The sequence below is a fragment of the Cupressus sempervirens genome, chromosome 7, assembly GCF_028749045.1.
Source record: "Cupressus sempervirens isolate cs-2001-9-10 chromosome 7, ASM2874904v1, whole genome shotgun sequence".
Taxonomy (NCBI): domain Eukaryota; kingdom Viridiplantae; phylum Streptophyta; class Pinopsida; order Cupressales; family Cupressaceae; genus Cupressus; species Cupressus sempervirens.
The window spans coordinates 663505816-663531981 of NC_143124.1; the positions used below are offsets into that span (position 1 = coordinate 663505816).

General features: G+C 34.7%; 1 protein-coding gene across 2 annotated transcripts in view; it reads left to right on the forward strand.

Moving 5' to 3' along the window:
* LOC149548414 (protein IN2-1 homolog A-like) overlaps positions 1–26166 on the forward strand; it is a 147302-nt gene that overhangs the window by 53841 nt on the left and 67295 nt on the right. For both annotated transcript variants that reach the window (XM_089792488.1, XM_089792489.1), the window contains exons 4-5: positions 19356–19416; positions 19579–19659. In XM_089792488.1, the coding sequence (XP_089648614.1) occupies positions 19356–19416; positions 19579–19659 (142 nt within the window). The remainder of the gene's footprint in view (positions 1–19355; positions 19417–19578; positions 19660–26166) is intronic.

The following is a 26166-nucleotide window of genomic DNA, read 5'->3' on the forward strand; positions in this document are numbered from 1 at the left end:
GAAGATAAATCATTATAATATTATTATTTGGACATTAATGAAATACCTCTATTTTTGCAAGTTTGTCTCTGGATGAAGACTCCACAAATTTACCCAACTGTTGTGAATCCACTTCCTAAGATGAATTGGGTTTCTGTCCAAACCACATAATACTTTAGGTTTCCATCCCGAGGTTTTGAAAAAGCCAAAATTTCTCAAAATTCTCCAAGAGAAAACAATAATCGAGCATGTCCAAAATGAGTCTCTTAATGTTCTTTAATAACACAACCTTTGACTTTTCATCTTCCCTTTCTTTGTCTCTTGATATTCTTTTGCTTTGTCTCTTTATTATCCTTGCATTAAATTAAAATAACTTTATTAATTTTCATTAAGTTCATTTTAATATTTTATTAAATAATTCAATTTTTGTCATTAAATTTGATATAATTTGACAACTCAAACTCAATTATTTAATTGACTTATAATGTCCTTAAAAGTGGACCTTACAGAGTCACAGAGGGTGGTGAAAGATAAAATAAATATATCAAACACATGAGAAGATGATGAACTATTCTAACGGTGGTTATTTGCAGATTCTATGAAGGAACGTTGAGGAATATTATAGCAGAATTTAATTGGTGATCACATAAAAGAAATGAGATTATGATTTATATCTGACAAAAGAAGATATTGAAAGTAAGGAATAAAGAAGTAGAAACAAAACATCACATCCTATTAAAGCATCACATAGGAGTATATAAATACTATATCGAAGAAGGATAAACTTATTCTTAAAGGCAACACATTAACGAAATGTTTTATTATGACAACCGATCAGAAAACAGATACAAAGATCAAGGAGTTCAATTTGTAAGGAGATCAATAAAAGATCTGTCTTTTCAAAGGAATGCATACCTTCATGAAAGGGCATAACGGAAAGAGGATATATGTTTATATGGCAATCAAAGAATCATCATGGACTCGTCATGGAACGGAAGAATGAAAGGAGCAATAAGAATTGAATCAAAGACTATAATATTATAAGAAATATATTTGTAGTGAATATATATATATATATATATATATATATATATATATATATATATATATATATATATATATATATATATATATATATATATATATATATATATATATATTGGAGGTGGTTGATATATATTAAGATCTATATATGTAAAGAAATATATATAGTAAATACATATTTAATAATAGTAATTAGAATTATTTGACAACCCCTCAAGTTATCCAATTTGACAACCTGCAAATGTTGTTTTTACCTAGTTTTGTGATGTTTTGCAATTTTAATAAATTAAGTGAAGAAGTTGCCAGGCAAGAATAATATATAGAATTTGCAATTTAAATACAATGATTGGCAAAACAATGGCTGCAATACTATTAAATGTTCAATACATGATCAAATGTGCTTTGTAACATCAATGTTCATTCCCCAAATTAATATGGAAGACTTGGCAAAATTTGGAAATGATTATCAGCACTCAAGATTTCTGAAACAACAACAAATATTCAACAAATTCCAATGCCTAGACTACTGGGCTTAGTTATCAGGTTCGTACCCACAGACCTCAAACTAGGTTTGGGTATGCGCACAATAGTGGTACGACTGTGGGTTTGTATTCTTCAACTATCAATTGGCATTTAATAGTTATCTTTGGCATTTGGCATTGATAAATGCTCGAGTATCATACTATGAAATGATTTAGTTTTACAATTTTGTATATTTCTCTTTCTTTTTGTATATATAATGTATATCTATATATACACACACACACACACACACACCCAAACCCCCCTTTTTTTCAAGTACCCATGTACTGGGTTTTTGTACTCACACCTGTCCCTGAACCCAAGCTGATAACTTAGCTACTGGGTGAACACATGGTACTTCTGGAGTAAATTCAGACTAATATTAAATGCCAAATAAGCTCCTATATGTAGCCGCTTAACAAAGAAAACCCTTCCTTAGAAATCTGGGTGAGACACTAGACTGTAGCTGCAATTTGATGCTTGAAATCTGGTATAAATGACAGCCAATGATGAATTTGTGGGTCTGTAATGAACGAGTCTTCAAAAACCTTCAAACTTTTGACGTATTTCTCCAACTAAAGCACAAATAGGACTCCTATATGAAGTCCTCCAAAGAAATAATTCGGCTAATCTCTCACAACCTCAAAACTGCATAAACAATAAAGATTGAACAATCTCCAATGCCTTGGTACAGCTGAAACTCTTGTTTCAATTGCACAAACTCCAAAGACACCAAATTTGGAAAGACAAATAATCATCAATATTGAGGTTGATTTGCTTTTTGACATGCTTTTATAACCCCAATCTCCTTGATATCACTTAAAACCACTTTCGAATCCACTTTTTAGGTTTCCAATATAACTTTATAACAAGTCTTCAAATTTGGGCACTCATATTCATGGATTATAAATGCACTTTATTGTCATTTAAAATAATATAACTAGTATACACGTTGACATTATAAAATACTTTAATATTTTGGCCTCCAAAAGATAATCCATTAATTGCACTTTAAGTCACTTGAATAAAGGGTCATGGCCCCATTGAATATGAAGTGACTTTATAAATAATTATTAATAAAGTAATCACTTTACTAATGATTAAAATAGCATAGTTCTACAAATAAGCATTATTTCTCAATTTTGATAGGCCTTGGGAGTTGTACATTGTGTCCACTGTGCACCCAATTGCCTTACTAAAAAAGAAAGAGTCCTTCACTATCAATCAATGACTTACTATAAATAGTAAATTGTACATTATCTGATCAACCAATTGTGCTTTACACTCATAGCGTACTTAGGTGCCCTGCTATAAATAGTCACCTTGACTTTTCTGAAATAGTCACTATTTTACTGAGTCCAATGAAGGCAAAACTTGAACATATACTAAGCTTTGATGAAGAATACACATTGATCTCTACCAAAAGGGGACCCTCTAATTGACTGCCTTATCCTACAAGGGCTACTGATAGGCTAATCCATCAAACTTCGATGCTCATGAAAATGAGGACACTACAAATTGTCTATATTATATATAAGGGGTATATAATTGGATTTATAACTGGAAGATTTGATATATTTGAAAATAATAATTATTACATATAAATAAATATAAATAAATATATATATATATTATTTATATATGTTAATAAGAATGAAACCATAAATATATATTAGTAATGTGATACATGTTTATTTATAGATTCGTAATATAAAAAGATAGTAATATATGGCTAACCAATTCCTTGATAATTCACTAATACACTTAAACGGATAGGGAGTTTGTGAAAGGAGTGGTAAAGCAAATTTGGTCACACAATAGGTTGGTCCTAGGATGAGTAAGAGCCTTGAGGAGCTTGATTGTAGACTATTTCATGTGCCCTTGGCACAATAAATCTACCATCCTTAAAGTTACTGATTAAAAGTGAAGAAAGAAACCAAAAGTTAAGTATATACTATGCATTAGTGATTGTTCTCATATAATGTGATTTAAATACGGTGTTGTATGTTAATTATTGGGAATTGACAGTCTCCTAGTAGGGAACATTATTGTCATTCCAAAGTGTAAGAAATGATAATGTTGAGCAAGGAATGAGAAACAATCCAAGTAAGTTAAGTGTGAAACAATGTTACCATAAGATAAGCAACTCCAAGAGCATACACCAAGATGGTTCAACAATGGAGACAAGGATTTATAAGGGGAAAGCAAAGAAAACCCCTTGTGAGTATTATGAATGAAGGCAAATGCCTAGAGAAGAGAGAGAGAGTGTGTTGGAGCAAAAGTAGCTCAATACAATAACATCAAGTGCTAAGAGTGTTGTTGTAGTTGTGAAGAAAGGAGGAGCATCTCTTATATAGAGATGAGAGAGGAGTTGCATTTGTAACTCCCATTTCTATGAATGCCACATTCATAATAGGTGTGTGCAAAGTGTCACAATCCTCTTAAGGAGGATAAACTAAATAAAGAAATAAACAAGAGTTGTCCTTACATGTGGAATAAAGGACAAACAATGACATGTCCTCCACATGTGTACAAGTGGACAAACTACATGTAGGGACCCTTGGAATATCCTAATTAAAATATATATCCAAGGAAAGATTAACCTTTCTAACACCCCCCCTTAATCTTTACTTGGGGAGTTTACTTCAACGGGTTGTAAACCCAAATTTTTACAATGGAACTGAAATCTCTCTTTAGAAAGTGGTTTGGTTAAAATATCAGCCACTTGATTTTCTCCTTTACAATAAAGAAGAATAATTTGATTGTCTTCAACTTGTTCTTGAATGAAGTGATGTTGAAGTGAAATATGTTTGGTGCGTGCATGATAAACTGGATTCTTTGCCAAGGCAATAGCACTTTGATTGTCACAATGTATAGGTGTATGTAATTGTTGAGGTAGACCCAAATCATCAAGAAGTCTTCGAATCCACAAAGCTTCCTTAGCTGCATTGGTACAACCTTTGTATTCAGCTTCAGTTGAGCATAGGGAAATAGAGTGTTCTTTTTTGCTTTTCCAAGAAATTGGACCTGAACCAACAAAGAAAAAATAACCACAAGTGGATTTCCCATCATTGGGATCTCCACCTAGATCGGAATCAGTATAGCCATGTAAAATAAATTCAGAGTTTGGATCATAAAATAAGCCTATATTAATAGTTCCTTTAATATACCTTAAGATGCGTTTAGCAACTTTAAAATGAGTTTGTTGAGGTTTAGACATAAAGCGAGAAACTAAACCAACACTATAAGCAATATCAGGTCTAGTAAGAGTTAAATAATTTAAACTTCCTACTAACTGTCTATACAAAGTTTCATCAACAAAAGGAGTATTCATATCATTCATTAATTTAGTTCCTAATTCACATGGAATTGAAACATGGTTAGAGTCATTCATCTTAAATTTTTCTAAAAGATCATAAGCATACTTGCTTTGAGAAACAAAGATACCTTTAGGAGTTTGAAAAATTTGCATACCTAAGAAATAATGTAAGATACCTAAATCTGTCATTTGAAATTTCTGTTTAAGTTGGAATTTAATATCAGAAATCAAAATGTCTGAACTAGAAGTGAGAATTAGATCATCTACATAAACAATAACAATGATAATATCATCGTTAGTATGTTTAATATACAAATTAGGATCATTTTTACTTCTAGTAAAACCTTGAGAAATAAAGAAAGAATTAATTTTAGAATACCATTCTCTAGGTGATTGTTTAAGACCATAAATAGATTTGTTCAATTTGCAAACTAGATTTTCACTACCTTTCTTAACAAATCCAGGAGGTTGAGCCATATAGATTTCTTCATGTAACTCACCATTTAAGAAGGCACTTTTAACATCCATTTGATGAATGGGCCAATTCAGTTTAGATGCTAAAGCAAGAACTAATTTGATAGTAGGCATTTTAGCAACAGGAGCAAAAGTTTCATTATAGTCTAATCCTTCAATTTGGGAAAAACCTCTAGCAACTAGTCTAGCTTTAAATTTACTAATTTCATTATTAGTATTCAATTTTGTTTTGTATAACCATTTACATGAAACTAGATTTTTGCCAGGAGGTAATGTGACTAAGTCCCAAGTTTGATTAGCAAGTAAAGAATCATATTCCTCTTGCATGGCTTTCTACCAATGAGGTTGAGAGTTAGCTTGATCAAAAGACTCAGGATCGTTAGAATTCATAATAGTAGTCATCAAAGCATAATTACAATAATTAATCCTTCTATGTTTAATTCCACCAGATTTAGAAATATAATCATCAGCTTCATTGATGAGGTTTTGAGCCCATTTAGGTTTACGTTTAGTTGTAATGGAATTAGAGGAAGAATCATGAGTAATAAAAGTATCATTAGTAGCTACTTGAGTATCATGAGATGTAGGAGCAGAAATAATCGGTGGTACTTGATTAAGAGAAAGAGTAGGGTTAAGAGAAGGAGGTTGGTCCTCCACCAGCACAATCTTAGTGCCACTGAATTCTTCATCCTGTGTAGTAGAGCAATCATGAACTCCATTTTCTGCAATACAAACATCTCTAGCAATTTGAACTTTGTTAGTAGTGGAATCATAAACACGATAACCCTTAGTGTTTTCATCATAGCCAACAAACATATAAGGAGATGACTTAGCATCTAATTTATGCCTTTTCTGTTTAGGCGTATGAACATAAGCAATAGAACCAAATATCCGTAAATGATGTAAATCCGGTTTCCTACCAAACCAAGCCTCTTCTGGAGTGATAGCTTTTAGAGCTTTGGTAGGAGTCCGATTAAGAATATAAGTTGCACAAAACATGGCTTCAGCCCAAAATTTATAATGCAAATTCTTAGCATGCAACATGCTTCTAGCCATTTCAACAATGGTCCGATGCTTTCTTTCCGCTACACCATTTTGTTGTGGTGTATAAGGAATAGTAAGCTCGTGCTTAATTCCACATGATTTCAAATAAGAATGAAAAGCATTATTCACATATTCCTTCCCATTATCAGTTCTAAGAATTTTAAGTTTATACCCAGATTGCCTTTCAACATATAACTGAAATTCAATAAATATATCAAGAACTTGATCCTTGCTATGCAAAAAATAGATCCAAGTTCGTCTAGAAAAATCATCAACAAAGGTAAGTGCATACCGAGAACCTTGGATGGAGGTATTCTCCATGGGGCCCAAAAGATCACTATGGACAAGATGCAACTTATGAGTTGCTCGCCATGATTTTCCACTTTGAAAGGGCTCCCTATGCATCTTACCACTCATACAACCTGTACAGACAATCTTGGAAGGAATAATGTGAGGCAAGCCATCAACCATATTATGCTTTTGCATGAAAGTAATATAATCGGAATTTAAATGACCAAGTCTTTCATGCCATATATTGAAATCAATAGAAGTATGTAAAGAATATCGTGAACTAGCAAATTCATGGAATATAAACAAATTGTCATTATCCATTTTAGCATGAGCAATCACTTTGAGAGTTTGAGGATCTATAATATAACATGTATCTTTGTAGAATTCAACTTTATAGTTCTGACATAGCTGTGAAACAGAAAGCAGATTAGTTTTCAAGTCAGGTACATATAAAACATTATGCAATTTACCATTAGGAATAGTAACATCACCTAGTCCTTCAACTTTACAAGTCTAATTATTAGCTAACTGAATAGGAATGTTAACAATATCAGGTTGTAAAGAATCAAAAATTTCTTTATGAGAAGTGACATGTTGTGATGCGCCACTATCAACAATCCATTCTAAAGGTTTACAAAGATTAAAGCTACAAGTAAAAGCATGACGAGGATTAGAACTAGTCGAATTACCTTTTTTATGGTTTGAGGTTTGATGATTGTTACTATGATTTAGAGGTTTTTTATCATTTTGCTTTTTAAAACAGTTATTGACAAGGTGACCATCTTTGCCACAATAAGAACAATGAGGTTTGGAATTGGAATGGTTCCTTTGATTATTAGTATTACGAGTATTATTAGGATGATTGGTATTATTATTATATTTGGGATGAAATTTATTGTTGGTGTTATTTGAATTAGAATTAGATTGTTTGTAATTATTATTATTGGAACGAAAATTATTAGTTGAATTTCTAGACACAAATGCATGTTCAGTTGATTTGAGGGTACCAAACTGAATTAGCTTAGATTCTTCCTGTCTTAATAAAGTTTGAAAAATAACATAAGTTAACTGAGAAGTTAAAGTAGGAATAGCAAGCTGTGCATGAATATTAGTTATAAATTGTTGAAACTGTCTAGGAAGACATTTTTTAAGAATAAGATAAATTAAACGAATGTCCTCTAATTGAACACCTAAAGCCATAATTTGGCTTTTAAGAGAATCAAATTTTAAGAGGAATTCATCCATACTTTTAAAATCTGCATACCTGAGATCTTCGAGTTGATCTTGCAATTGTATTTTGCGGTATTCATCGCCACTGTCATACTTGGTTTTCAAGATGGACCATGCATCATGACCTTTAGAACAGTGAGCAATAATGGAAATAATGGAATAATGGAAATACCAATTAACCCTAAAGCTTCTTCGTTTTTAGCTTTCCAAGTATCTTTTTCGTTTTGAGTAGCCGCTGAACCGGGCTCAAGAGAAGGGTCAGTGGCTATTTCGAAGAGATGTTTAAAACGAAAAATAAATGAGATATGAGTTTTCCAAGAATGATAATTAGAATAATTAAGTTTGATTTCTGGAATTAATGTTGACATGATTAAGAAAAAAAATTCTTCTCTTTTCTGGAAAAAAAATTCTTCTCTTTTCTGGAAAAAAAATCCTTAATTGGAAAATTAGATGAATGGAAAAAAAATGTTAAATGAAAAAATATTAAAATGATTAAAAAAGTTTTATTTTATGTTTTTAAAAAAAAAAAAAAATTAAGAAGATATCTTTTGTTGGTTTTTGAATTAATATTTGATTTGTTTTAAAAAAAGAAAAAAAAAATGTGATAAAAAATGTTAGAAAAGTTTTGTTTTAATAACTAAAACAAGTTTTTGTTTATTTGAAAAGGGTGGAAAAGGCGGGATTGGAGAATTTGAAAAAAAAAAAAGATAAGGTTGCGGGCTTGGCCCGCGCGGGCGGCGGTTGCCGCGTGGCCGGGACGCGGGCCGCGCCAAGAAGCTGAGAAGTGGGTTTAAATGGTGCGGGCGGCGGTTGGATAAGGCAAGGTGCAGGTGTAAACGGTGGAACCTTGCTGCGGAGGCTTTGGAGTGTAGCCACGGACGCGACCGCGACTGGGTTTCGTGCGGCGGCGCGGCGGCTCTGCAAACGGCAGCGGCGACGCGGGGTAAACACAGTGCAGGCAGTGGTTGCGCGCGGGGCTCTGCGCGGAAGTGGCTGCAGTCGGTTGCGCGCGGCTCTGGCTGAAGTGGCACGGAAGTGGCGCCTCGGCGGCGGTTGCGCGCGGAGGCGCGGGGGTGGTGCGCGGGTGGCGCGGCCGCCCAACACAAACCAAGTTTTTGTTTTTTTATTTTTTTAATTTTTTTTTACAAAATGCAATAATAATGCAATTTACAAATTATAAGAAATAATGGATGTACCAAAATAATAAATAATAAGAAATAATTATAATAATGCAATATACCAAAATTTTGAAAGCATATAACATAAACCCAATATGTAGGAATATTTAAATTTTTTTTAAAGGAAGTAAGAAATAATAGAGAATTATATAAAACTTTAATAATGTAATACTTTTTGTTTTGGCGGCATGCCGTCCAAAACAAAAAGAAATTGAAGATTAATGAGAAAACCCTTTGGCAGCAAGCCTTCCAAAGAGGGTTAGATAAAAAAAATGAAGCTTTACAAGAAAACCCTTTGGGCGGCAAGCCTTCCAAAGAGGGTTAGTAAAAAAAAATATGAAACTTTACAAGAAAACCCTTTGGCGGCAAGCCTTCCAAAGAGGGTTAGTAAAAAAAATATGAAACTTGCATGCACAAGATTAGTTAAAAAGAGCTAAAATCACAACACAAACTTCTTCTCTCAATAACGTCTCCAAATAAGGTGTGCTCCAATGAATGGCAACCTTCACCACAAAACTTAAAACAAGAATTAGATAACCAAGCTCTGATACCATGTAAGAAATGATAATGTTGAGCAAGGAATGAGAAACAATCCAAGTAAGTTAAGTGTGAAACAATGTTACCATAAGATAAGCAACTCCAAGAGCATACACCAAGATGGTTCAACAATGGAGACAAGGATTTATAAGGGGAAAGCAAAGAAAACCCCTTGTGAGTATTATGAATGAAGGCAAATGCCTAGAGAAGAGAGAGAGAGAGTGTTGGAGCAAAAGTAGCTCAATACAATAACATCAAGTGCTAAGAGTGTTGTTGTAGTTGTGAAGAAAGAAGGAGGAGCATCTCTTAAATAGAGATGAGAGAGGAGTTGCATTTGTAACTCCCATTTCTATGAATGCCACATTCATAATAGGTGTGTGCAAAGTGTCACAATCCTCTTAAGGAGGATAAACTAAATAAAGAAATAAACAAGAGTTGTCCTTACATGTGGAATAAAGGACAAACAATGACATGTCCTCCACATGTGTACAAGTGGACAAACTACATGTAGGGACCCTTGGAATATCCTAATTAAAATATATATCCAAGGAAAGATTAACCTTTCAACACAAAGCATGATCCAAACCCTAATTGGGAATGGATAATACAAAGGTGGCCTTAATGCCCCCAACACTTCGCATCATCCCCAAATGCTAAAATTCAATATATGCCACATAGACAAACATTATAACAAATAGAGGAAGTGTGTGGAATATCACACTATCTCCAAGTGTCAACATAGTAACTTGGGTCCTATAGAGGGGAAGGACATTTAAAGCCAAGTACGGGGGAACACACACATGCATGCTCTAATCTACAAATGTAGAAGCATGAATTGCCTTAGAGATTGCCCACCAACAATTCATCGTCCTCCAAATCCTGTTCATATGGGAGGGAGGTTGAGACTATAGTGGGACAACTGCTATGACATCCCAAGGCACCTCACCAATAGCTAAAGTTGAGGATGAACCCACTTTGACATTTATATCCAAAAGCTCAACCGAGGCAAGTGTGAATGTACAGATTGTCGTTAACACTAGAATCTCCTCAAGCAAGTCAAACATAAAAGCTTCATAGGATGCATGCAACTCAATCTAAGGCAAGATTGGTTGAGATACATTTCCAACCTCTACAAAGTGGTGGTGATGAATTTAGGAGAAGTTTGAGCCTTCTCCACTAGAAGCATGGAAAGAGATAGAGAGTTTTCCTGAGTGGACTTGTGATGGTGGAACTTCGGCATGGGCCCTACTTGAAATTTCTCTTAAAGGATGGAGGGGATACCTTTCGATCCATTGTAGCGGGCCTAAGAACCTCAAGAAAGATAGGGTAATCAACAGATGTCGCAGGCTTAGAAAACATAACCACACTAAATTCCATTTGTGTATGCAAAATGCTTATGCTTTTAGGGAATAGTGGGATTTTCGAAAGCGAGGTGATTAATGAATTTTCCTAGGAAGGGGAGATGAAAACCTAAACTGGCTTGGAATGAAGTGAAACAAATGATTTGGTTGAATGAGGGGCAAATGCAGTAGGAGTTGAAGCAAGATCAAGAGTAGGCAATATAGACATAGGATATGAGGACTCAATCCTTGCTTTTGTAGTAGCCTCATGTTCTTGGACTCTAACTCACTAATGACACCTACACTCGTGCATAAGCTAGTTCGAACGAAGGTGTAGACCAAGATGAGAAACTTGCAGAGGCTTGGTAACATCTTGCTCCGTCAGGGTGGCCATTAATGTTTTGGCCAAAAAAGAAGAGGACCTTACCAATGAAGTAGGAGGTGCTATGGATGAGGCAATGCTCAACCATGGGTGCCCTTCCCATAGACAATAAGACAAGGGATGCCCCTAAGAGCAGAAGCACGAATAGAGTACATGCCTTGAACATAGGCAACACCGGTGTCTTTAATTTATCTGTGCTAGGTGTAGGTGTAGGAATAAAAGACTCCACTAGCTACTATGAAGTTCTTAGCGGGTGTGGAAGTTTCCCTTGAGATACACACTTACCTTGGGCCCTCGATGAAGAAGGAACAAAGGACGAAGCATGTTGAACCATAGGGTGGATTGAGTTAAAGAAACAAAACTAGGAGGGGGAATAGGGGCTATAGATTTGTAAGAGAGTTTCATGGCTTTGTATTTGTATAAGTAATGAATGACAAATCCTATCTGAGAAACAAGGGCCCTATTGAAGTAGGCCAAAATTGATCCAATAAGAGGTCCCCAAGGGATATCGGGGGTTGATACCCAATGTCCTAGATTGTATGGAATGTACCCAGATAGGAGAACTCTAGGCACATGAGGACCATTGAGGGGACTGACTCCAAAGAGTTTAGCTTGGGCATACCTAGCTTCAATTGAAAGAGGTTCAACTTAGGGATAACGAATGAAGTTGTAGAAATAGCCTTGGGACCCACATGTACATCAAGGTGGTTGATCCCAGAGGGGTAAGCGATAGGCCATTATGAGTCTTAATTGTTGCTTGACACTCATCATATCACGAATGGCGTATCCGGTTCACAAAGAGTACCGTCTCAGTGATGACATCCACTCGACATGCAGGACCGACCATCATGCTCCTCACAATGCTCCTATCAATTAGATTTGAGATATACAAGGGAGAAGGCTCTCCACTATAGGGGGCATCTAGAGGTGTAAAGAATATCTATATATTATGCACCTTTGATTCGGTGGCAAGATGGTAGTGATGGCCACCATATTGGAAAATGGATTGTCATTCAATGGAAGAAAATTATGTGGAATAGCTAGCTTCATGTCAAGTTCAACAAAATGTGGAAGGAATTTACCAATCTCAAGATTGATAAAATCCCAAGGGATGAATCGGCCCTTGTGGTATCTCACTAAACTAGCACTTTAGTGAGCTAGGGTGATCAAGAAGATTAATTGAGTAACTAGAACTTAAAGCTATAACGGAATACAAGTTAAACTAAAGAAACTGAAGTAACTTGACTATGATAACAAATATAAATATTTTAACTACTGCAAACGAAAAAGTAAATTATCAAGACTAACTACTTGACTTTGTGAGCTCATTGTTTTGGATGCTTGCATGAGCTTAGGACTATAATGCAGATACAAGATGACAGTGTGACACACATACATCTTGTACAGACTAGGTACATAAACAAGTGCAAGACAAGAATCCTATTTAACAAAATGTAAATATGGGTTAACCACAAGAAGTAGGAAGTATGACTAAGATATAAGAATGACTACTATAAGAAAAAAAAGGAAGAGAAAAGCTCATAGAAAGGAGATAGAAAAATCCCGAGATCTCTTGCTCCTTCTATAAAACTTGCAGACAAATGGAAAGGGAAAATGTTGGGGCTATTTGGAGAAATGTCTTGATCAAGCCCTTGTTTCGATGTTTCGAGCTCTGCAACAACCAAATATACAAATAGATAGATAAATTCAATGATAGATAATCGATAGACAGTAAATGATAAATGGAAATAATGAAAGTAACAAGAATACGATTAAGATACTGTGATATGCTTAAACAAAATGAGATGAGGTGAATGTACTCTTCGAAGCCACAAAGATAGAGCTTGATGGGATGAGGTGAGGTTGTGTTGGTGACCAACAAAAAGTGGTAGAGCTGCAAAATGAAAGAGAGCCAAAGAGCTGCATCAAACATCCAATATGGTGAAGAAACATTTCCAAGAGTATAAAGAAGAGTCTAGAAGTTTTGAGAGGTTTCCAGAAGATCAAAAGAAGCAATTATGAGCCCCTGGATTCCCAACATCAATGGGCGTGGGAAGAGACGTTACACTGTAAAAATAACAATTGTAATGTTCTAACAACCGTGTGCATTTGTAGAGTTGTGGGATGAATGTGCACCTAGTGGATGTCTTCGTGACACACATGCATCTTGAGCCAAACAAGCTATGTGGTCAAGAATTTGGACAAGGAAGTGACAAAGCAGATGGAGGGACATGGAGCCATATGTGAAATTTTGACTCTTGGCTAAGCTAGAGGCATTATATAATGAGGAATGTAAAGACCCCCTGCTGGCACAAACTTGACAAACACTAATATTTTCTTATTATTTAGTAGCTTGACATAATGTCAAACATGTGGCATGCAACTCTGTAATCACTGAATATATGATTTCTTAAATTTCAAACACAATATCAGGAGATGCAACAATTGTTCACTAATTTCTTTAACTTTGGCCTTGTGTGTTTTGCTTAAATGAATATCAAATACTGATATATAAATCTTCCTTATGAGTTTATACATTTAATTCTGAATGATAAGTGGTTCACATCAAATCCTGAGTTTATTCATTGATAAACTATACTGAAAAATAACTATCGGTTTTTATTTTACGATGGACAGCACCTAGATTAATGTCGCGTTGCTTCAGATGTATTGACACCAAAGTGCAGGCTGTAGCAGTGCTCAACAACAGGTATCAATGATGTTTGGAGCCAAAAAACACCACGCCAATGATCAGGATTTCTTGGTGCCTGAAGACTCACTTAAATGTCCTCTAAAGAGTAGTAAATCGGTGTCTCGATTGCACCAATTAGGATGTCCAATGATGCAGCAACAAAAATGCTAAAAGCAGAGATAGTGTTGGAACTACTTCAGGTATTGAAAGCCTAATAGACATGCACAAACAAGCACTCAATAGCAATGCCTCAAGATCAACACCAGATATGCAGAATTGAACCCTTGTAATCTATAGGCAAGATGGCAGTAAATAATAACAACAAGCTTCCTAGAATTCCATGCATAGCACGTCCGGATTTGGATTAACTCAGATAAATTCAAAACTCTTCCTCCAATAATGTATTTGTGACTAATCTCCTCAATTCCTCAACGTCTTCTTAGCAGCAACTCACACAGAAAGAAGGCTCCAGATTCCCAAATGCAAATCTTAGATTTTCAACCCACAATACTTCAGCTGTGGATGAAATATACAATTCAGGAACAAACCCTTATACCTTAGCAAGGGACTTGTAATCACCAACTCAGAAAATTTTCACCAAGGCAAATTAAAGTTAATAGACAATCAGATGCCTTTCACATCAAATGGGCTCATATTTATAATCCCCATAGGCTAAAGTTTCCCAAATACAACTTCACTTGAGAAGCTTCACCAACACAACATCATTTTATAACATTACTATAATAAAGTACTATTATAATAATAAAACTTTAATAAATAGTTAATAAATATGAACTCGTGTAATAAATAGCCCCATCTGATGCAGGTGATGACCAACTGCTAGCGCCACCATCTACACTGTCAAATATGGAAACTGCCAAAATTTGACATATGAAAAATAGTGAGTCCACGACTGAGGCCCCCAAATCAACCTGTCAGCTCATGAGGTCGCTACAATGAACAGACTCAATCCACTGCAGGAGCTCGCCAAAAATGGGCACATTACAAGGAATTACGCTGAGTGTAATTTACGACACTATGACCCCCATGAAATTCACTTTAATTTAATTTTTCAATTTTATAAAATAATAATTAGTTAAATGTAAATAATCCAAACTTTTATGTAAATTAATTAATCAATTCCTATTTTTCCTCCCTATCAATATACGTGAATTAAAATAGGTTAAGTGTTTCTATTAAGCAATTATTCTCGCGAAGGGGACATTACATAACTAGTAGTCGCTTTAGTTTTATTATTAATATGATAAGATACTAGGTAAGAAAGCTTTCATTCATTGAATCAAGCTATTCTCAGAGTAGAAGCTTGGTTGATTTTCTTCACTTAATATCATGCAATGCTTTGTAAATAGGATAAATAAATGCTATTTGCACTAACATTTCTAAAAGTGATTTTCAAGCCTGCATATTGCTGAAAGTGCTGCTCATTAAGTTCTAAGTTTTGATGTCCAAACAATATTGTGTTCAATACAATTCGAATTTTTTGTTAACTTTGTATTACAATTGTTGTGGGAAGATGTCATGTAGCTTCAAGTGTAATGTTTGTATGGGTAAATTTATGTCTTTTCAATCTAATTTTGTTCCACTTATGGTTTTTTCATCTCTAGGTTTGTTGAAAATCACAAGCATATTTTCATTGGGTTAAATCATTTTCTGCATTACGAAATAATAAAATTTATATGTAAAACTATTTTCCTTGAGTTGAAGACTGTCTCAACCTTTTCTCCAGGTGAATCCAAAAAGCCACATTTAACTTTTTATAACATGAATGTGAAATATTCTGAAGACCCTTGTAAAGATTGTGAATAGAAAGCATATTTTGTTTATGATAGTTTATTTAATAGGGGTTTCTTGCTAATTTGAACAGTAAGTCCTACAAATTTGTTCTATATTTTTGTACTGAAAAGTGCAGATTAAAACGGTAACTGTTAAACCAATTTAATTTATGTATGGAACTAGGTCACAAAAAATATTTATTTAATTGTGATGAATTGATTTGTAACTAACTTATCTGGTTATTGCTGTTTAAAATTTTATTAGTCCCTGCCTATATATAGGCAGGGAACTAATGTTTTCATTGGACCTGTGTCTATTGATTTTTTTTGTTTTCTTATGTTTTCTTAATGTAACTTTCCAAAGTATAAAATTAGTGTATTTTTAAAATCAATTTCTTATACTAATTCCTAAATTCTCATTGGCTGATACTGTTTTTGGTAGGGGTAAAATTGATTTTTCCATACCAAAAATTGCAAATTAAAATCTCTAGAATGTTCCTTCAGATTCTATTATTTTCCACCAGAATCTACAAGAAGTTCTTCGTCTCCTCCTAATCTTATTATTCTTCAGCAATAACCGCTCAATCTCAGCAGTTCAAACACTGTCAAATCCAGATCATCCTCTAAATTTAGCCGCAGTAGTTCCTGAGCTTTCTATTCAATCAAAAGATCAGCTTCCTTTCTGCTCTATGGGCTTTGAAAATTAGATTGGCATGTCCTCTCATATAGGGCTGGGGTGTGTGTGCGAAGGTAAGGATAGGTCGTTGGAAGTATTGTCTGATACCTGCCTTCTTCCAGATATCATTTTTCCCTAATTCCATTTTTCTGTCTTAGTTTCTTCCTCTTTTTTCCCTAATCTCACTTGTCTGTCTTAGTTTCTTCCTCTTTCCTTGATTTAAGTGTAAAATTCTCATGCTGGTGTCTTAAATTCTTCCTATTCATTCCTCCAACACTCCGTTGCAATCATTCATAGGCTTACCCAACAATACTTATTCAGAATTCTGCTCTCACACTATGTTTAATATCTTTCTCGAGGCATTTTGTCAAACAGTTTACTGTCTTGCCTATGCTTCCACATTTCGCTTACGTTGAAATCATGGCACTCGGTCAAATAATTAGTGGAGCCATTATGTCAAACAAATGGCATGCCTTGTCGAAGCCTACATATTTTGCATATACGGCTCACTGGCTTTTTGCAAATTACAACATATTTGTAGAAGTCGAAACCGCTGAATGAGGCACAATTCCAACACTGGAAAGGTAAGCAGCGATGACTTGTAAGAGAGAAAGGGTACAAACTTCATACATCAGATATTGCAAGTCCAAACTCAATGGAATGCAACAGATCAGTAAATGAACCACCTGCTATTAACTGGTACAAAGTTTTGCTAGAATGAGATTGAAACAGTGATGTAAACCACAAAATTGCACCAGTCAGGAATCGAACACGGGTTTATACGATTGTTTAAAAAACATTTGTACATGAATTCTTAAAATGTGGAGATGTGATTCTTAGTTGTGAGGATATTCTTTCTTCCAGAAACTAATTACCAAGAAAATATTGGTGGAACCTGTATGGCTGTTTCACCATTTCACCGTTCTCTCAACAGGTTATTCTAGTGTTATCTTGGGGGGTTAAACCTGTTACTGAAGCTTCCAGCACCGTTCATATAGGCTTCTCCCTACTGAAATACATATCTTCATCCTAGTATTGATAGTATTGATTGTATTGTATGACTCTAGAAATCTACATTGTTTCTAGAAGCCACCGCACCATATCCTCTTCTTTTTGGTTGTTTTATACCTATCCACAACCTGTACTTTTGTGTTCGGTGATTTAAACTAACTAATAAATGTAAAATCGGTCATGTCAGTATAAAAATTTAGGCTGCACAACAGGGGTGCATTCAAATTAGTTTAACATTAAATTAGTTTTATTATTTTACTTTATTAGTACTTGTCTATAGAGGCTAAGTAATGTTGTGATTATTTTGAATTTAATACTTTAACCAGTGATTAAATTTTTTGTTTTCTACATGTTCGAAATAATCATTCTTTAAATTTTCTTTAACTATTATATTGCATATTATAGATGGAAGTTTTTTAACTTTATAATTTTTCGAAAATAGCTTTCTACAATTTGATTGGGTGAACTCGCTCGCCCGATATCATGGATTTTAAAACTAATAATTTTTAGAACTGATTTTTTATTAAGCTAATGTGATTCATTAATGTAAAAATAATTTCAATAATTTTTTAATGTAAGTGACTTGATTTAGATTTTAATATTTTAATATTGTATTTTCTTATAATATAATTCTTGTCTTCAAAAATACTAATTTTCTTTTTTAATATTATATAATTGTTTAAGAAATATTATTTTATATTATTATTATGAAAATATTATATTATTATATTAAAATTTATTTATAATATATCAATAATTATATTTACAAATATTTTTTAACATATTATAATAAATTTATTAAATTAAAATTAGATTTATATAAAAACTAAAAGCAAGTACTAAGATCTTGTTTATGTGGTATTTACTAGGTTTGTGAGTAACCAAAAATAAATAATAAGAATAAGAAATCATAAATAATATCATTTTTTATTAATATTAATAGTTGTCGACATTGTATATATCTTAAATCGACAAACTATGTTGTTTATCAATTTAGAACTATAGATATGCAAAAATAATGGTTAATAAGCAATATAACATTGAAGTTAGGAAAAACTAGTGGGACATGACATAGACTATTATTAACAATTTATTTAAAATAAATATAAAATTTATTTTAAAATAGAATAAATTTGTTAATTTTTTAAAAAACCCAAAATTTTATATTATGAATTAATTTTATTTTGTCTATATAGATCATAATATTAATTTATTTAAAAGTATAATTAAATTTAGAAATGTACAATTACTTATTATTTTGTCTATATTATGTTTTAATAAAATTAATGGACATGAATAATAAATTAAAATTAGATATTTACAATTTTCTAGATTTGTCAAAAATAAAAATAAAAGATTATATCTTATAAGTTGTTATAGATTGTATTTTATATTTATTGAGTTGTTTGACTTTCTATGCTTGCTATTTATTTGAGATTCTTTATTTTTCATTTTCTTTATCTTAGGTCACATTTACAATTCTTGTAAGGTGCTTCTTATTTGAAAATAATTGACTAGCTTTCAAGCTTGACACATTCATTATTTCTTTTTAACCTTACATCATCATTAATCAAGGAAATGACTGTTCATTCTTCTTGTAATTATGTAAGTTATAACTACATATTCTTGGTTGCTATTAACTCTTGACAATGTATCACAAATCTTTTGGTTTCTTGATTTAAGTGTTAACTTTGTGTGCTCTTAGCACAACCTTACCCAAGGCAGGGACTCCAGCTCAAACAGAGCTCTTGTTAGTTTTTTGTATTGCATTTGTGCAAATGTTGAATCGGTCCTTGCTTTTTAATAGAGAAAGATTATGAAACTACTGGTTTTTTATTTACAGGTTGTATATAAGTCGAATGTGTCCTTACGCACAAAGAGTATGGATTGCTAGAAATTATAAGGTGTCTTTTCACCCATCTATGAACTATAATGGATTTCTAGTATTGTATTTTGTAAAGATTAGGTGGCAAATCTCTTCATTTCTCATCTGATTTTGTCAATAGCTGTTATGTATCGAAAATGTTTGGTTCCTTTTTATACTAAAAGAATTGTTTGATGGGCAGGAACTTCTTGATATACATGTAGTTGAAATCAGTTTGTCAGATAAGCCACTTTGGTATAAGGAGGTGTATCCTGCTGGAAAGGTGAGTTACATATCTCTATAATGTATGTTTTATTTTGTAAATTTTGTCTTAATTCTATAGTCATTGCTTTGGACCTCTAATTATCAATATATAACTTCTAACCGATTCATCAAATCATGTTCTAGTTCAACAAGTCATTAAAATATTGGCATATTTTTCAGCATTTCCAAAAGGTTTGGACCATAGTTCAAAATCTTGCCGAAATATCAGCGATATCTCGGCTTCTCGCGAGATTTTAGACTTGGCGTCAAAACTAATCCTTTTCGCGTGTGATTCTAGTCGAGAGAAAATGAACTTCTTGCCATGATAAAAGACCAACTTCTTGGCGATATCTCTGCAACTTCTTGCAAGAAGTGCTTAAGTTCTCACGGGCAGCCGGTGAGTTTGCTAGTAAAATGACAGACACACCCAGAAATGAGTTTATTATTTCCTTTTTGCAGCGTTGAGCTTGTAGGGCATGGGAGGAGAAAATAGGTGTTTGCTAGTGATTTAGAGCGATTGCTGGTGATTTAAGTCATTTTAAAAATTCCCGATATTTTTCCGAGAAGTTGCTGATTTCCCTCTGATATTTGCTGAGAATTGTTTTTTGCCTTGCTGAGAAGTGGCAGAGAACAAGATTTTGAACTATGGTTTGGACACTTGTATTCCTTAAAAAATCAAAGATTCTTATAACTTTAATTTCTTGGAAATAATTTCCACTTTTTATCAATTTCTCAAGTTTCTATTAATTTCTTCCAATCACAACCATAATAACTCCTAAACAAATGCACAACATTTATATCTGCCAAATTAGCAATGACTATCTAATTGTTTTTTCTCCAAGTAAGACATTTGTAACAAGAGATTAGAACTAAGGAAGAGGTGATGACGATGTATTGTTCAAAGGAATTTTGTTTCAACTCTATCTATTAATGGGATTATAATCTCTTCATTTTTACTGGCATGCGCTCTTATTTGATAACTTTTTTTCTCTCTGAATACTGACATTTTCAGACATTCAATTTTGATTTCCTTGTCATTATTGTCATTGTGACTGTTTTTTTTGGGCATACATCAGGTTCCAAATGTAGCATAAACTCCAATTTGGATGAGCGTTTGCATATTTACATATTCACAAGAAAGGAAGAGAGATTTCTCCAGATTGCTGTCATGTGATTTAACCCTAATCAAGCCATAATGGAAATAAGGAAGAAAATATCCTCTAATCATTCCATCAGAGAGAATTAAATGAGACTCCAACAATAGAGTTCATAAACAATATGCAATTTGGCAAAGTTATCTCTGAATTAATGAACTTGAGATCAAGGACACTGCCCATGTAAACTTGTTTTGAATGACAATGCAGCCATGTCTGATGCACATACATTCAAGCAAACATTAAAAATAGAAGATGTGCAATATAAAAATCTCAAGATGGGTGCAACTATGCTCTTGTCCTTGAGATACAATGTGTGAGATACGGTCTTTCCTTTATAGGGGAAGACTCCCCCTTAGTGCTACTAGAATCAACAAAACGCTTAACTACTATTTACACTAAGGTAAACCCAGGCAGGACATTCATCCTATTCTCTTATTCCCAAATAGATGTTACCATTAAATTATAATCTTTAAGCAGTGGCATACTTCACTTACAAAGTATTTGTTTGCAGAAATAATCCTGATAGACAAAAGATTAGATGTAAGAATAACCTCCACCTTACCAACAAATTTCACTAACTTAGGAGTTCACAAAAGCTCAAAGTCTTACAGTGGCTTCTTATGAGATTATGAGAACAACAATGAAACACTTGTGCAACTCAAAGTCTTTAACACGTATTTCACCGTGCAGGCACAAATAAAGAAAATGAAGTAGCACAAAGTCTGTATGCTCTTTACTTGCTTGAATGTTCTATGTTAATCTTAGACTTGATAAGCAGCTCAAAGTCTACAGCCAAATCTGAAACCAAATTATTACTCTGAATGCAATATACAGATCAAAGTTTGAAAGATTGAGTTCAAATCTCTCTTGAATGAAAACACAAAACTCACAATCAATATCTAAAAAATGTCGTTACATAACACCTTGAATCAACATAAAGTCTAAAAGCAAGTCACCTCTTTTATTGAAAGCAATTTAATTTACATAGTTGAAACTTGAAAGTCTTAGAATGCATATACAAATTGGCAGAGTTTTCTTGCATTTCTAAAAGTTAATTATTTTCAATGATCCCTCTCATATTTATAGAAAAGAGGCTGAGAGAAAAAGGTGGAAAATGAACTACCTAAAGTTGACTTATTCAACATTATAGTCCTATGTAATGTGGTTACATGTAGAGAGATGTGTAATCGCAATTTTTTGCCTTACATGTGACATTACTTATTGAATTGCAAGTTTTTGCTTTACATGTAACCTGTAACCACGATGAAAATAAACAAAGTATCTGACAGGACACAACTCCTATCACATCAACTTCTATTTAAGAGGTTTTCCTGTTGCTTGATTGATAGTGCTTGAAATCTCCAAATCTGTACATGGGTGGGAACATGTATAGAAAATAAGACATTGACCGCTGCATTTGATGGCATCAACAACTCATTGATTTTTGTTATACCCCATGATTGAAATATGTTCTCGATTATTACATGGAACCAAATCTGAAAACTTCTCCAGCTGGGCAATTTTTTGGGAAAATTATATAAATTCACTAAGTCACCAAATCTTCGAAAGCTTGTTTGCAGATTGATCCCTGGCCCAAAACACATCTTTGTGACCAAACCAAGGCATTGAAGGGCTGAGATAAGTGAGTTATAGGTGAAAGCCTGAAAGCTACATCTCAAAATCCATTTTTGCATGTAAATCTGAGTTTTCTGGGTGATAACAAATCTGATTTAAAACTTGTTGCAGATCTTTTGGCAGTGTTTTGAGACTCATCTTAAGCCATAGCAAGCCTGAAAATCCTAATTTGCAGACCCAAGTCTGCAGAAATCTAGCAGCAGGGGCGATTTTCTTTAGAAATTCTCCATATTTTTTTAACTTCACCAATTCATATGTTTGATGTTGCTGTGGTGCAGGAGCACCTAGTACTTGCAAAGTTACTGGGAGGGTCACATTGTTGACTGTTGTCACAAAAGTTTGCACCCACCTCCAAAGGTTTTACCTAAGGACAACCTTGTGAAACATGAAAACAACTTCCAAGCTGTGGGACTTGAACTGTGAGGTTGAGTCTCCGGAGAAGGCTGGCTTCCTTTACTATTAGGGTGCATCTAACTACTCTTGGAGAGGAAAAGGGAGAAGGGATGCACGAAAGCAAATCTACCAATTCTGATCTAAGGGGGTGATGCACCAAAATAGAGCGTTCAAACCAATCTTTGCCCATACATGCACTATTGAACCATCATGACACCAAAAGATATACACATTCAGACTTGCTTTAATCTAACAATCACATGCAGATCAGAAAACCCAAATGAATGACACAAAGAAAGAGAGGATTCACTTAGATACCATTCACAGGTCAAAAGAGATACAGTCATGCGAGATTGCAGATCTCTACAATTCAACAATGAGAGGCAAATAGTTCTTGCACTTTACATCAATGGCTGGAGGAGATAAGGCAGAATGTCATACAGTTCAGAGGCAAAGGGGATTTACACTGAAGTTGTAGAGCAATATCAGAGAAAACAGAGAAAAGTCGACCTTTTCAAAATCTACAAAATTTGCCTTTATAGCTCAGGCATAACTGAGATATTTTCCAACTGAAATTACTCTACAACCACTGCCAATAAGCCCTACAGAGAATAATCATGGAGATCTGAAGAAAATCTGATCTAAGCATAGATCTAGATGCAATGATATTTGATATTTGTTGGAACAGGGCCCTGAGAAGACAGAAATGACGCCATTAAATTGTCTGACCAAGTAGATGGATCGGATCAGAGGTGGTGGAGCGTTCTCCCTCGTTCACTGAGTTCAACATTCATCCAAGAGTGGTTGGCATTGATCACAGGGATCAGATCGTGCGGGAAAATTTGATCTCTCTTCGTTTTTTGGCTCATGAATCAGCAGGGTCAGCAAGTCAACTAAACCCTACGATCAAAATAGACCACGTGGGCCAATGATTTTCTTTTGTTTTGCCACTCTGTAGAGTCTCCACGTTGTTGACCATATCTTTTAACTAACTGCGCCACCTCCTCAAACCCTGACCGTGATGTAACTGCCAACTGTCAGCCCTAACTATTACTGCTTTCATTGTTAATACCTTGGCCGGGCCCGCAAGGACACATGCTCTTCGGGCGCTTTCCCACATTACTTAATTACTTTGCATCTTTATATTGCGGGGAAGCGCCAATTGTTGATCTCTATGAGATCAACGATCGTGAAAGGTCCTCATAATACTGCGTTTGCCCTCTTGAAATTCCAGGCCCACGAAACACTCGACATCCAACTGGAACCACCTTGCGGCTTGGCCCCACAAGGACATGCGGCAGCAAGGCGCTTGCCCGCATTGTTTAATTTCCTTGCATCTTATTAATGCGGGGAAGCACCAGCCCTTGATTCTCTTTAAATCTATGGTGATCATAAATTCTGCAGGATTGCATACCTAGTCAGCTGGACGGGCCAATGAAATGCCTTCGCCATACTCTGACTCACCTGACAACTGCCACGGAAGACAAGCCGTCATCACCTTCTGAGAAAAGCGGGCCCATGATGTCACACCAGTGACGCGTCGCAAGGGCGCATACCTGCATTGTTTAATTTCCTCGCAACTTCATCTTGTGGGCATGCGCCAACCATTGATCGGATCGCATCGGACGATGCACATAACCCGTACCCTCTGAACCCACGTGAATATCCTCTGTGACATCACCAAGACATGTGTCACCAGGGTGCTTGCCCACATTGTCAGAAGGTTTGACAGAAGAAAAAATGCGGGAATGCGGGCGCCAATCAAACTGCCAACTCACCAGCCACCTTGTCTACCTGCGGCCCACAAGAAAAACCTGGACCCACCGATCCACGTGTCGCAAAGGGGCTTCCCCGCATTACGTAAAGATAGTGCATTTTCAAAATGCGAGAAAGCGCCCACCGTAGATTTGTGCGAGATCTGATGGCGCAGAAAGTGCAGGCCAGCGGAAGCATTATTAGGAAAATAAGAAATATCATAAGGTTTTAAATGTTTTAATTTTTCGATATTTCCGGGCCATTTAAATAATATAAAAGATGGGAAGTAGCCGTTGGGTGGGGTTAAGCATTTGAATTCAAAGTTTTGGTGGGAGGCAAAAAATGGTAACATTGACCTTGAGCACTTAAAGATTACGAGGACCTTAAAGGTCTTGAAACATTGTATTTAAGGCCATTTTCTTTAGATTGTAATTTGAGTCATGAAGAGTCATTGTGATCTGTAGTAGATAATAAAGTAATATTGTACTTAGCACTAGTTAAAGCTTGAGCGGGTTGGGTAGTTAGGAGGTGAGGGAATGCGTCGGTTGGTTTTCCCAACCAACCGACCCTTTTTTTAGTACTTGGAATATTACCAATGTACTCATGATGTTTTGGTATGGATAAAGTAAATCATTTCTTCGTTAATTGGTATTGTGGTATTAAGGCATATTCTATGTTTTGCTCTGTATGCATATATTTATTATTCTGTGAACTTGAGTAGTATTTCCATTCTACATTTTTGGCGCCGTTGCCTAAGTCTGAACTCGGAGGTCATTGGCAAGACATGATGGAGCAATAGGAAGACCATTCCTACCACATATACAAGCAACAAATAGTCACAGAAGAGGAGGGAATAACCAGAGATCAGTTGACACACGATTTGGTGACGACCTGGGAAGTTATGGTTGATTAGTACAAGAAAAGGGAAGCCCATGAGAGAACGATTCTTGAGGGCACTGTATGCGACGAACTTTCAGTGCCACCAAGTGGTGTATGATCTACTAGGGCAGATTCCTCACCTTTAGGCATGAAACTTGTTACGTGTTGAGGAAGACAGAGCCAAGGGAACGAAGGAGGCAACAAGTACTTCAACAGTTTGCTGAAAGGACACGGGCATGTATTTTAGAAGAGGGGGATAATTGTAACAAACAAATTTTCTTAACTAAAAAGATAAAGCTATATTCTGAATTAAAAACAGATATGAAAACAATACTTCAACCAATTTATTGATGTGAACATTTCTAATTCCATTTCATATGAAAATAACTAGATTAACATCCAACTGAAACAACAACCAATTGAAAATATTGATTTCTATCATAATTACCAAAGAACTCATATCATTACCATTATTTCTATGATATTCAATAGTCACAAGAGAAAGTAAATGCATAGTAAAGAATGGTAGAAGAATATACAAAATCTAACTGGAGAGTCTTGTAATGGTTGTGCAAGCCTCGACTTTCGGCTAAGAGGAGAAGCATTAGCTTAGGCTTAACCTCCCAACCACAGACCATATCAATCCCCACACAAGCGTTTTATAAAAAAGACCTTCCCTGCCCTGGGGCTAGGCTTGGGGCACTATT